This window comes from Vanellus vanellus (genome assembly GCF_965231255.1).
Source record: "Vanellus vanellus genome assembly, chromosome: 1".
Lineage (NCBI taxonomy): Eukaryota > Metazoa > Chordata > Aves > Charadriiformes > Charadriidae > Vanellus > Vanellus vanellus.
The window spans coordinates 55,740,285-55,753,433 of record NC_138905.1 but is presented as its reverse complement, the minus strand read 5'-3'; the positions used below and the strand labels follow the sequence as shown (position 1 = coordinate 55,753,433).

The following is a 13,149-nucleotide window of genomic DNA, read 5'->3' as shown; positions in this document are numbered from 1 at the left end:
TGACAATATAGCTAAAACCTAGAAATAAATGCAAGTGTTAACTTGATAAAATTCCTTTATTACTATGAAATACTTACTGTTTTTGGTCTTTGTAACTGACCCATTTAAGTTTGAAAGAAAAATATTTTCTGGAATTGTGAACTCTACACTGCACAGGAAAACGGGAGTCTGATACTCTATCAGAAACCGTAAGGTTAGCCCATTGTTTGAATGCTTTACTGCTTCAGTCATGAACATTGATAAGTTTTTGTAAGTTCCTATAAAGACTGCATTCTGCTCACTACTTTCTACCATAAATTCAGCTGCTGAGGGGATGGTACTATCTATTTAACAATACTGAAGCATTTGTCCTGGTAAAAAAAAAAAAAAAAAATATATAAGAAAGGTTATAGGTGTTTACAAGTGATAGGATACCAAAACCACAAGTTTGGAAGTCTTAAATCCAGTATCTTTAAGCATAACTGACAAAGATTATTATGATCTGGTTTAGATAACGTGGAAGGAAAGATGTGCTTTGACATTTCAGTCTGAGGTAGACCCTGAAAGGAGATTTCAGCATTGTACTATCATACTGAACAGCGTTTTTGACTTTTGAAGAAAGCAACGCTGGCAGATTCAAAAACTGCATTGCTATCACTGAACTGTGGTGGTTGTTTCCCCCCACCCCCCAATCTTTACAGTTACATTCACAATAGAAAAAAAGCCGTTTTATTACTTCCCTGCTTTTGTACAGTATTGTCTTCTGTCATGGTAGTTCAGAATTGCCTACTTAGGGAACTAGAAGACATTAATCCATAAGAGGAAGTCAGAAAGTTTTTATTGTATTTAGTCAGTGGCTTTCCAATTAATTTTTTTTTTTTTTTTTTTTTTAAATCTGGATATATCATACTCCATTCATTTTTGAATGGAGCTTTCAATTCAGCTTTTTTTCATTCAGCTTTTTTGTACTGCTTTATAAACTTCTTAGCTTTCTTTGCACTGCAGAGCACTAAAGCTGTGAGCCTGTTAAGTATCTGACAGACCCATTTCTTTTTTCCTGCTTTTTGGAAGATGTTTTCCCCCACTGATAATATGTCAGCTGATTGCAATTTGCAAAAGGTAAGGAAAAGTCAACACACAGTCTAGTTTTTCCCCAAGTGTATGGGTAGACTTGCTCTGCCAATACCAAACTTCCAGAAGACATTATCAAAAGCAAAAGATAGAAGAGTTAGGTTTTCCAAGAGACACTGAATTAAACTTTCCTCCAGCTTGGTGGGACTTGCTGTATAGTGGAACAGCATGAATTTGGGGCAGGCCACTAACACTTCCTGACTTTTGGCCTAATCCAGTTTTGCTAGAAGCTTATTGTCGATTCATAGCAAAATTAACCTGAATATTCAGAGGCAGACAAAATAATCTCTCTCACTTTAGTAAATATTAACCCCTTGGCTGTATTTAGGCTTGTTACATTTAAAAATAACTAAGAACACTAAAAGACATTTACATACAGGTAAGACAAACTTTATGTTTTATTATTACTCTGACCTGAAGCAAAGCAAGCTCTGCTACTGTAAATTATTCTTCCCAAAAGGTAGTAACTTGAACTGCTTTTTCAAAACTTCCCCTGAGTAAGGAAAAGCTGCACTTTGTTCTGAGTCAGGAAAAGCTTTAATATCAGAATCTGGACAATCAAACAAGAAATTTATTCTCAACTTAAGATAACATCCACAACTGAAACAAGGAGCATATAATACCTTAATAGCTCTGATTCCTTTCAATAGGCTATTGGGATGTTTGTAACCTGCGCATTTAATACTTTTCATTAATGTTTTTTTATGAGTTTGGACTACATTCTAACCTTCCAAAAGAAAATATTCAGTTTCGTGGGTGTTTTTTTGTGGTTTTGTTTATTTGTTTGGTTTTTTTTTTTGTTTTTTTGTTTGTTTTTTTCTCTCTCTCTCTAGTTGGGTGGTGAATTTTGGCAGTGTTATTTTTTTTGTTGTTGCTGTTGTTTCTTTGTGGTTTGTTTTTTTTTTTCTTTTCAACTGGCAAGTTAGCATTTATGTTACAAAGCCAAAAATTCAATACATTGATTTTTAAGCTGCAGTCATATTTCAAGTTTCCTCCTCCAAAGCAAGAAAACACCCACCCATTTCACCAATTAATAACTCAAGTTAAAGTAACACTGATATTTCCATTATGGAAAAAACCCAAACTTACATTACAAGTACACAGAATATTTAGAAAACCTTGTCTCCACTATGTAACAAACGCTGCTTTAACAATTGATCTGCATCTTCTCTGTGCCCATTTTCATCTGAGTATAAATACAGCCTTTAAGATTGACATTAAGATCAATTCTACATTTTTTAGGGTTTCAGCCAGCAATTCAAGGATCACAACTGAGGCCCTAATTATTCTTCCTCATTCTCTCAGATTCTTGAATGCAATCCCTTACCAGTGAATTCATACTTACTGTTCGAAGGTCTCCAATGCGCTTTTCAAGTAGCATAGGCAGACCTTCTGGGAGGGCAGGCACCTGCTTGGGTGTCATGACCTGAGTGGTGTAGGTTGCCTGAGCGACATTTCCATTTTCTCCTGACAGCTCAGATACTGGGCTGCCATCAGAAGTGCCATCAAGCAACTTGTCAAAATCAATGTCTCCCAGCATCTCCAGGGTACTTTCAGTTTCTTGCAGGAGCTCAGGTTCATTTGTGCTACCGAAAATGGAGAGGACAGGATCATTGATCCTAAGATTCAAGTCAGAGATATCATTTCCTGCACTGAGAGAGGAGGAAGGAATTTTACTAGGGGTAGAGGTTGCAACAGTCACTGGAGGTTTTGGGCTAGATTCCTTCTTCCTCATGGCTTCCTTCTCCTTCTGAAATTTACGGATCATGGCAGCCAGAGAGAGTGAGTCTTTATACAATTTCTTTTTCTTCTTTTCAGACTTGTGTGAATTTAAGGCCATTACTCTGTAGAGGAGAGAAATATTATATTAGAACGCATATGACTTTTGAGGCCCTAGTAACGTTTAACAAAAATCTGGGTGTTTTGTTCAATTAAAGAATTATCGGGGAAAGAAGCAAATACTTTGTGCTTCCATCTTCACACTATTCTATGAATTACCGTAAAGCTGTCCTGGTCAGGTGATTTAATGCTCTGATTTGTTTTGCTAAGTTTTGTACACTTTAAGGCAAAGGTTATTTACTTTCAATACCTCAATTTAATTATGGAGAACTTGGAAAAATTGTTAAACTCATGGCTGATCTATGCTACTAAAATACACAAACTTGTCTCTCAGCCTCCTGAATGGTGGCAGATTGCTTTAAATCTAGCCACACCATGTACGTTAAAATTCTTTTCATTGCTAAGAATTTTAACATGCAGGCTCAACATCTATAGGCTACTTAAACTAAGCATTTTCAGCCAATTCACCACCTTGATGACAGTTATCATCAATAAATTTTCAATACCAACTTGAATATTCACAATAACACAACTTTCATTCAACAACAGTTTTCTAGAAGCCAATTAAAAAACCCACCACTTCAATCCTTCCATGTTAGCCTCAGAGCTCAGGAAAACACACAAAGTTAGCTTAATTATTCTACATGTTTCTTACTATGTTTACAGGTTTCCAGATTAGAAACCAAGGGATGGGAAGAAAATTATTTTTCATTAAAAGATATAATTCTTAGTGCTATATAAGACTTTGGGTGGAAGAACGATGGATAATGCTATTCACAGACTCCAAATTTCTTTTCTGTGATTTGTCTTTCCTTGTTTTATTATTCCTTGTTCAAAATTTTAGGGGACAAATAAATTAGCTTGTAGGATGTATTTATACAAACCCTCCACACATATTTCAACACCAAAATATATTATTTATAATTAATAGCTATAAAAATGATAAACTATAGTTTAGAAATACAATATTCTAAACAGCTGAGATAATATTACAAATAGCATACAATCACGAAATCCAACCTCACATGCAATTCAACGGTGTCATCTAAAGAAACAAACCTACCCCAACTGCTTAGGAACTTTCATTTTCCGAGGCTTCTTCTCCTTTTCTGTCCCTTCATCTTTCCGCTTGCGCTTCTTCATTCCACGGTCTTCACTTTCTTTTAACTTAGCTATCTAGATAAAGACATCAAATAAAGGACAGTGATTCTTCCACCCTAACTAAAGGACTTTTACAGCAAGAAACATTTAGTTTTCCTTACACTTTCCAATCGAGAGCCAGGAAAAATACCTCAATGTGTGTAAAAGGCAAGCAGTACCACTGGATTCCTAGCAGCAACTGAAGTTACTCAACAAGTCTCAATCATTTATAATTTTTTAAACAGTTACTGAATTCAGAGTTTTCAATAAGAAAAATACTTCAAAGCACACCCAGACTGATGCCCAGCCAGTATAAGCAATGGCCACCTTGGAAGACTGAATTCCCCCCATCATCTACTGTTATCACAGTTTCATTGCTGGGTATGAAGTTACATGGTATGGAATACCTTTTTGGCAAATTCATCAGCTGGCTGCCCTCCCAAGTTCTTGCTGATTTCTAGCTTACCTGCTGGTGCAGGGTAGGGGAAAAAAAAGCCTCCATGCTGTGCAAACATTATGCAGCAACAGACAAAACTTTGGTGTGTTATCAATGCTGTTTTAGTCACAAATCCAAATCACAGCACTGTGAAGGCTACTACGAAAGTTAACTCTATCCCAGTCAGATCCAATACAAGAACCCTTAAAATTACGTTAAACGTAAAGACTTATAGAGCAGGAAAAGACATCAGAAACCAGAAAATGGAATGGCACAGAACTTGTGAATGTCATATGCAAGTAATTATGTTCACATTGATCACAACTTGTCAGAGTACATAGAACAGCACGCTGTTCGGGAAAGACTATACGTATACTTAATATAGCTATTCTTATGTGCTGAGTTTATTTTAACAGATATTTTGGTTTATGTGCTATTCTGAATATTAGAAACAATTTCAAATCATGCAAGCTTTGTGCAAAATTATAAAGGCAGAGTTGAAGAATTTAAGTCCTTATCTTATAATAAAATTCCTATAAAATTACAGAATCATCTGTCACTTCAAGATGGATGGACACAACTTGTTAGCTTGCCTAAACAGATGGTCTTACAAGACTGGACAACCTGTGGATATCCTGAGTGATTTCCCAAACACTAATACACGAGCCACAAAACAGAACACGCAATAAACCAGTGCTGTGCATCATTCTGCTTTCAGCCTCTTCATCTCACAGAACGGTCAGGGTTGGAAGGGACCTCTGGAGATCATCTAGTCTGACCCCCCAGCCAGAGCAGGGTCACCTACAGCAGGTTGTACAGGACAGCATCCAGGTGGGTTTTGAATGTCTCCAGAGTGGGAGACTCCACAACCTCTCTGGGCAACCTGTGCCAGTGCTCTGCCACCCTCAAAGTAAAGAAGTCCCTCCTCAGGTTAAGGTGGAACTTCCTATGGTCAAGTCTGTGCCCGTTACCTCTTGTCCTAACACTGGGCACCACTGAAAAAAAGACTGTTCCCATCCCCCTGGCACCCTCCCTTTAAGTATTCGTAAGCATGAATAAGATCCCCCCTCAATCTTCTTTTCTCTAGACTAAAAAGACCCAAGTCCCTCAGTCTTTCCTCATAAGAGAGGTGTTCTAATCCCTTAATCATCTTTGCTGGACTCTCCAGCAGATCCCTGTCTTTCTTGAACTGGGGAGCCCAGAACTGGACACAGTACTCCAGATGCGGCCTCACCAGGGCAGAGTAGAGGGGGAAGATGACCTCCCTCGACCTGCTGGCCACACTCTTCTTGATGCGCTCCAGAATGCCATTCGCCTTCTTGGCCACCAGGGTACATTGCTGGTTCATGGTCCTCCTGTTGTCCACCAGGACTCCCAAGTCCCTTTCCACAGAGCTGCTTTCCAGCAGGTCAGCCCCCAACCTGTACTGATGCATGGGGTTATTCCTCCCCAGGGGCAGTACCCTACACTTGCCCTTGTTGAATTTCATAAGGATTCTCTCTGCTCAACTCTCCAGCCTGTCCAGGTCACGTTGTAAGGCAGCACAGCCTTCTGGTGTGTCAGCCACCCCTCCCAGTTTTGTGTCATCAGCAAACTTGCTGATTGTACACTCTATCCCTTCATCCAGGTCATTGATGAGTATATCGAACAGGACTGGACCCAGTACTGACCCCTGAGGGACACCACTCGTTACTGATCTCCAATCCACCCCACTGTCCATTCATCTAGCCCGCACTTCCTAAGCTTGCCTATGAGGATGATGTGGGAGGCAGTGTCAAAAGCCTTGCCGAAGTCAAGGTAGACAACATCCACTGCCCTCCCCTCATCCACCCATCCAGTCACACCATCATAGAAGGCTATCAGATTTGTCAGACATGACTTCCTCTTGGTGAATCCATGTTGACTACTTCTGATAATCTTTTCTTCCAGGTGCTTTGAGATGACACCTAGAACAAGCTGTTCCATCATCTTGCCAGGGATGGAGGTGAAGCTGACCGGCCTGTAGTTTCCCAGGTCATCCTTCTTGCCCTTTTTGAAGGCTGGAGTGACATTGGCTTTCCTCCAGTCCTCAGGCACCTCACCAGCTCTCTTGAGCCCCCTTACCCTCTAGAGCCCTCTCCCATGGGATTTGTCCAAGCAATTCCTTAAGTTAGCCCTCCTGAAGTTTAAGGTTTCAACCCTACTTATCGTTTTGTGTATACTGCACTTAATCCTGAACTCTATCTTCTCATGATCACTGCAGCCCAGTCTGCCCCCAACCTTAACATCCTCCACCAGTCCTTCTTTGTTTGTCAGTACTAGGTCCAGTAGTACACCTCTCCTGGTGGGCTCCTCCACCACCTGAGTCACAAAGTTACCATCAATGCACTGGAGGAACCTCCTGGACTGTACATGCCCAGTTGTGTGGCCTTCCCAGCAGATATCAAGGTAGTTGAAGTCCCCCATGAGAATCAAGGCCTGTGATTGTGAGGTGATTCTCACCTGTCTGTAGAAGGCCTCATCAACTTCACCATCCTGATCAGGTGGCCTGTAATAGACTCCCACAACAGTGTCTCTCATATTACCCTGCCCCTTAATTCTTACCCACAAGCTCTCAACTTGCTCTTTGTCTGCTCCCAGGGAGAGCTCGATACATTCCAGTTGCTCTCTCACATAAAGAGCGACTCCACCACCTCACCTTGCTGGCCTATCTTTCCTAAAGAGAACATAGCCCTCCATGACAGTGTTCCAGTCATGTGAGCTATCCCACCACATCTCAGTAATTGCAATGAGATCATGGTCCTGTGACTGCATGCACATCTCTAACTCCTCTTGTTTATTCCTTATGTTGCGCACATTAGTGTATAGGCATTTCAGAAAAGCCAATGAGTGTATAGTTTTTGCACTTCAGTGGTGGTGGGCCTTCCAATCCTCAAAAATACTAGCACTCTGCCCCACAGGGCTACTACCCCCAGGCGCCTCTCTATCGAGCCCAGTTATGTGCCTATCCCCCTTTGAATCTAGTTTAAAGCTCTCTCAATGAGCCCTGCTAACTCTGCTCCAAGAACCCTTTTCCCCCTGCGAGACAGGCTTTTCCCATCTTCTGCCAGCAGGCCTGGTGTTCTGTAAATCAGGCTGTGATCAAAGAACCCAAAACCCTGCTGGTAGCACCAAGTTCAAAGCCAGTCATTGACCTGCTGGCCATTCTAAGCATATCAAGTATTTACCAATGTCCACCTACCTATAAGTTCTGTATAAAAAGCATAATTAAGATCACTCACTTTAGGTGGCCTATGCTTTTTGTCTTCTGCAAAGTCTTCATCCTCTGAGTCAGATGCCTGGCGGAACTGCAGTGTACCAGTGTTGATATAAAACCCTCCGTATTTGGTTGTCAGGGATGCAGGAACCAATTCGTCATACTGGGCAGGAAAAAAAACTGATGAATTTAATCAGCATTTCTTAATAAAATGAGTATGTATTTCATTTACCAGTACCTGTACATGAAAAATCATACACAAGTACACAACACAGCTTGCTAGAATAGAAACAAGATAGCAATGCTATTGAAAACTTACTAGCCAAGGCACAGAACTCTAATATCACAGAATAACCTCTCTACTTTCAAAACAATGCCCTTTTTATAGAAAAAAAAGACAGGATTACAGCATTAAAAGTACTGCTTGCTGAAAGATATGAGGATGGTTAGAGGCGTCCCCCCGGCCGAGGAAAAAACAAAAAACCCAAAACCCACAAACCCCCACACAAAGACTTTTTAACTCCCCCCCCCGATATTCTGTCTCTGAAACTGTATTACGTTATGCTAGACATTAAATCTCAAGATACAATAGGAACAATGATACACCACCTGCTTATGAGCAACTTCACTTGATTGTTCACTGGTTGTTTTTGTCCAAGAAGTAGGCAGGCACATAGTGAATTATTTGTTTTCATCTACAACAGCCTTACAGGTATACCAGCAACATCACTGGTTGAAAACAAACTGGGGCGGGGAGGAAACCCACTGTATCTCTCGATTTTAAATTTTAGGTTTCAGACTTCTATTGAATACCCTGCAATGTTATGAGACCATGTGCTGTTCAAATTACCTTGTTAGTTGTACACTTTTATCACAGGGTCTTTTAAGTTATCTGTAAGTGATAGCTATAGTTATTTCCAGAACCTATTTTCTTCCATATTTTCAAAAAAGATGACAAGATGAACAGACAGTGGAAGAAGCCTAATCTTTACCAGAATCTTACATAATTGGATGTTATATCCAGGAAATAGAACTGAAGACAGTAGAGATGTTTTTGTAAATTGAGCATAAAAAACTTCTCAGATGATGCACTTTGTCTCATTCAGACTGCCACAGTTTTCATTAATACCAGTCTCTGCAGTGCACTTGACACGTTCAGACGTTTCAACGCACATTATGTTTAGTACCAACTCTAACCACAGTGCCCTGCTTAAAAACCTACTTCTCAAATAGTTCTCTGAAATTTTCTTTTGTTAGAAATGTTATCCCAGACACAAACTTCGCCACAGTACCTGTTTGCTTATTTCCAATTTTAGGTGTTGAATATGACATTGCTTCTTATACAAATACCACAATGCCAGGACTTCTTTCACTGAGAGTCAGATATATTGTCACTCTGTTTAGACAGTTTTAAATCACAAGAGGTTTCAAACTCTTCTACACACTTTCTTTTAAAAAGCACTTAGTGTTTATGAAGGAATTTCCAAGTTAGAATTACAAAGCTGTATCTCAAAAATACTGAAATACAAAGACATAGAAAAATATTAAGTATAGTGGAAAGCATTATCAATTCTATTATTTCACAACCAGCAGCCTCCTCAGAATGACACTCTCCCCAAAGTATTACCAGAAAGTTGTTAATCACTAGGAAGTATCTTGTTAACAGCAAACTCGCAAAAACACTGGGAAAATGAATAGATTCATTCTAGCTCTATGCACAAGTATCAACAAAGCAAGCCATTGAAGTGTTTGCAAGCGAACTGAGGGAGGGTTGCCTTGACAATGCCATTACCACTAAGCAGAAGGACAATGTTGTCATGAACTACTCCAAATTTGAACTACCGGTCTTAGTTTTCAAATACTGAGATTGTGAACTTAATAAGCAACAAATACAATTCTGGAAGCCATAGTCTGTCTGGAAAACAGAATGCCTGAGACACATACCTGCCAACAGAGATAAGGAGGAAGCATTTAAGGACCTGGAAAGCATTACAAAAGTACCAGAAAGACATAATAACAGTGCAATGACCAAGAATCAATTTCTACCCTTCTTCTGAAAGAAAGGGTAGGATTTTGACACACCTCAGACGTATGCACCCGGACAGAGGAAAAAGTCAAGTCTGAGTTACAGCTGTAAGCAATAAATGTTTGGTAGCACAGCCAAACAATTAAGATACTTGAAAAGGAAACAACATGTCTGTTACTTGGAAGTTTGAACCACCAGGCCTTCCACTGCATGTCTGTTAAGACAGAATTCAACAGGCCGAATAAGTTTGTGGGCAGTTTTAACTGCCACAACATTAAAGACTTGAGATGACCTACATGAAGGAAACACACACAATACGAAGTGAAGCATTAGCTACCAGCTTATTTTATTTCCCCCTGCACAATATACTGAGGATAAAATAGTTGAAGAACGAAAAAATTCTGGGCTACCAAAAGCATTAAGACAGGAAGAGGAGTTATCCAGAAGAGGAAAATAGTGAATGCGTACTTCAACAAGGAAGCTGGTGAAAGAGCCAGAAAACTGGAAACCTATATGGATTTGATCTCAATAAGTAGTTAGAAGTTTCTGTAAGTCATTATCTTTTATCTTCCTGGAATAGAAGGCTAAACAAGCAGTATGTAAAGACAAAAAGAGAAAGGGAAAGTGAAAGTGGTAACAGGTTCTATGAAATACCCTAAGATCATATGAAAGACTAGGGTGAGAAAGCAGAAGAAAATGAAGACAAAGTGGCTTAGTTGTGGATTTGTCATTTATCTTAAAAGACTAGGATGATCACACAAAGTAGGAAGTGCAAAGTAAATTTGAGAGTGGAGGATGGGTAGGAATTTCTGAGAAATTTTATGTTTTTCCACAGCTTTCAGAACCAGCTTCATTATATATGAGGAAGATGAAAGGGAGAGAAAATACATTATTATCCACAGTGCTCAATAGACAGAGCGGGCATTTCTCTTTTGAGTTGACAGGGTGTGAACTGAATTAGTGAGGTTGGAGCAGTATGGAATCAAAACAGAATAATTAAGTTTGAAGGAGAACACACAGTCAAAGCTGGGATCATTATCGTAAGTGAAGAACAAGTAAAAGGAAACACAGCAAAGACTTAGCTACAGAACAGTAAAGGAAGCACTGCAGAACACACAGGAAAAAGTAAGGATTAAAGACAGTCCACAAGCGAGGAAGCCATGAATCACAGTAGATTATTAGAATGATCAACACATTATATGGCACAGATCCATAGGAACAAGGCAACCAGAAAGGCAGAATTCGTTCAATATACAGATGAACAAACTATCTCACAATAATCGGCAGGCAAACAAGGTCAGCAAAATGTAGATGTGTAACTGACCAGTTGAGGTTTCAACAGCTTCTGCTGAGGACTATGAATTTATTCAGACTTTCAAAGACCTTTTGGACATTCAGTTCTCCTTAACCCTTGAGAGAGTTTACTTTTCCCTACAAAAATATGGTTTCTCCTCAGCCTATGAACAAGGTATAACTTATAAGTCAATGTTTCATTTTATTTTCAACTTACCTAAAACTGGGGCCTGCAGACCACGATGTACCTAGTACACCCTCCTTTGAGGTAAGCTTACTATTTTCTAGCTCCCCAATTGAACAGAAAATTTGAATATGATTGTATAAGATATTGGCAACAGCTAGATTAAACTTAATTTTAGAGTTTCTTCAGGACTGTCAGCTAAAGAGAACACAGCTCTTGCAACTATAAAGCTTCTTATTAATAGGTTTCAAGACTTGCTTTGCACTAGCTTTTTCCGCATAGCAAATCGCAGAAACGATCCTATTAAGGAAAATAGTTTAAGCCCTTTACAGTGGTCTGTTCTTCCGTATACATTCCAAGATTGAGAATTAAAATTCTCAGACCTACAAACAGACAGAACTTCATATATGATTGACTCCTGTGAACATGGATTTGTCCCACAAAAGATTAAGGAATCATTCAGCAGATAACAAAATAAGACTGATATAGTCTGACCATCTAAAAGCAGATTAGTAAGTTTTTTCAATTATTGCCCTTGAGCTACATTACTATACTTCTAGTGCCATTAATCTAATTAAATGTTTAGATGTGAATGATAATTTAATTTTTTTTAAAAAAGTTAACCAGTTTCAACTTCATTATTATACCAAGAACAGTGAAATTTTATGGATTATACCAATTTAGTGCTGAAATCCAGATCCACAGTACTTAGTACTTATATTAATATTGTCTGCACTTGTGTTCAGGTATTTTGACTATGATCCTCCTCATTTAGCCCCCTTCCAGAGAACAACCTATACTATAGAAGTACACAAGAAAAGGCTTTTAAACACTTCTATCTAAAGTCCTGGAAATTAGATTTGCTCCAAACATGCCCAAGTGTTTTAAGAAGCATAGCCTGTACGTTATTTGTTGTGAAACTGGTATTATTTAGATAAAAGATAAGCAAGGATCATTTTTGTTCCTTGTTCAGTTTATTTCTGAGATGGCTCTAAACAGCTTGGGGGGGCTGTTTATTTTTGATCCTCATTAGCCCACTGAATAACTTCAAGCTACTGAAGTTATGTTGAATATGGTTGCTTCAGTCAAATGCCCTAAATATCCACACAGTTTATTACATACTTCAAGATACTTCAAACAAACATAGCTGATCAATCTCTATGCTTCTTAAGGACACAAAGAACTGAAATGTACTCTTTGGCTTTGCTATCCTTTAAGGGTAAGTTTTTAAAAAAAAAAAAAAAAATACCAACACAAACCAAACCAGAACTGTCTTTCTGAAAAATAGAAGAATAGAATATATAATGAAATAATACATTGCTTTTCTAATCCAATACAACATCAAAAAGCAAGCAGAAAGAGTTTTCCCGTGGTAAAGAAGCTTCCTTTTTGAAAATGCATAGGCAAGTTGTTTTGTTGTTCATTTTTTTTCTTTAACCCTGGGGCAAAGAAGAGCTGGCAAAGCACAACAGGAAAAAGTATAACAGACAGTTAAATAAAGATAAAATACCTGGCTAAGGGTAGTCTAGACTAGGATAGGATAGTCTCCTAGGAGAATCCTAGTTTAGTAGTCGGGATATCATAATCCGTCAGCCTACCACAGCTCCTTGAGAGAAGTATCTATCTATATATCCATCTATCTTTAGTTCTCACCACAACCACCACCTTTTACACCCTTCCACCAGTCAGAGTCAGGCTATTAGCTTAAGTGACCTTCAGTGCAATGAGATGACATTCTTATCACCTTGAGAATATTTCAGCCCAAATTATAAAATGTATGACCACTCATATGATTACCTTTATCTGTTCAACTCAATTCTTTCAGAGATTGAGCTCTGACACACTGAAAATATAGTTCAATGCTATATCACAAATAAATACACAAT

General features: G+C 38.8%; 1 protein-coding gene across 2 annotated transcripts in view; it reads right to left on the bottom strand.

The window, feature by feature from the left end:
• The window catches only part of UBN2 (ubinuclein 2), a gene marked incomplete at its 5' end in the record, with an annotated part of 53,453 nt that overhangs the window by 23,325 nt on the left and 16,979 nt on the right, over positions 1-13,149 (bottom strand). The window contains 3 exons of one of the 2 annotated variants that reach the window (XM_082490070.1): positions 2,456-2,954; positions 4,013-4,121; positions 7,782-7,923. In XM_082490070.1, coding sequence (XP_082346196.1) covers positions 2,456-2,954; positions 4,013-4,121; positions 7,782-7,923 — 750 coding nt within the window. Of the gene's footprint in view, positions 1-2,455; positions 2,955-4,012; positions 4,126-7,781; positions 7,924-13,149 lie in introns of both variants that reach the window. The other variant, XM_082490071.1, reaches the window with a different exon arrangement.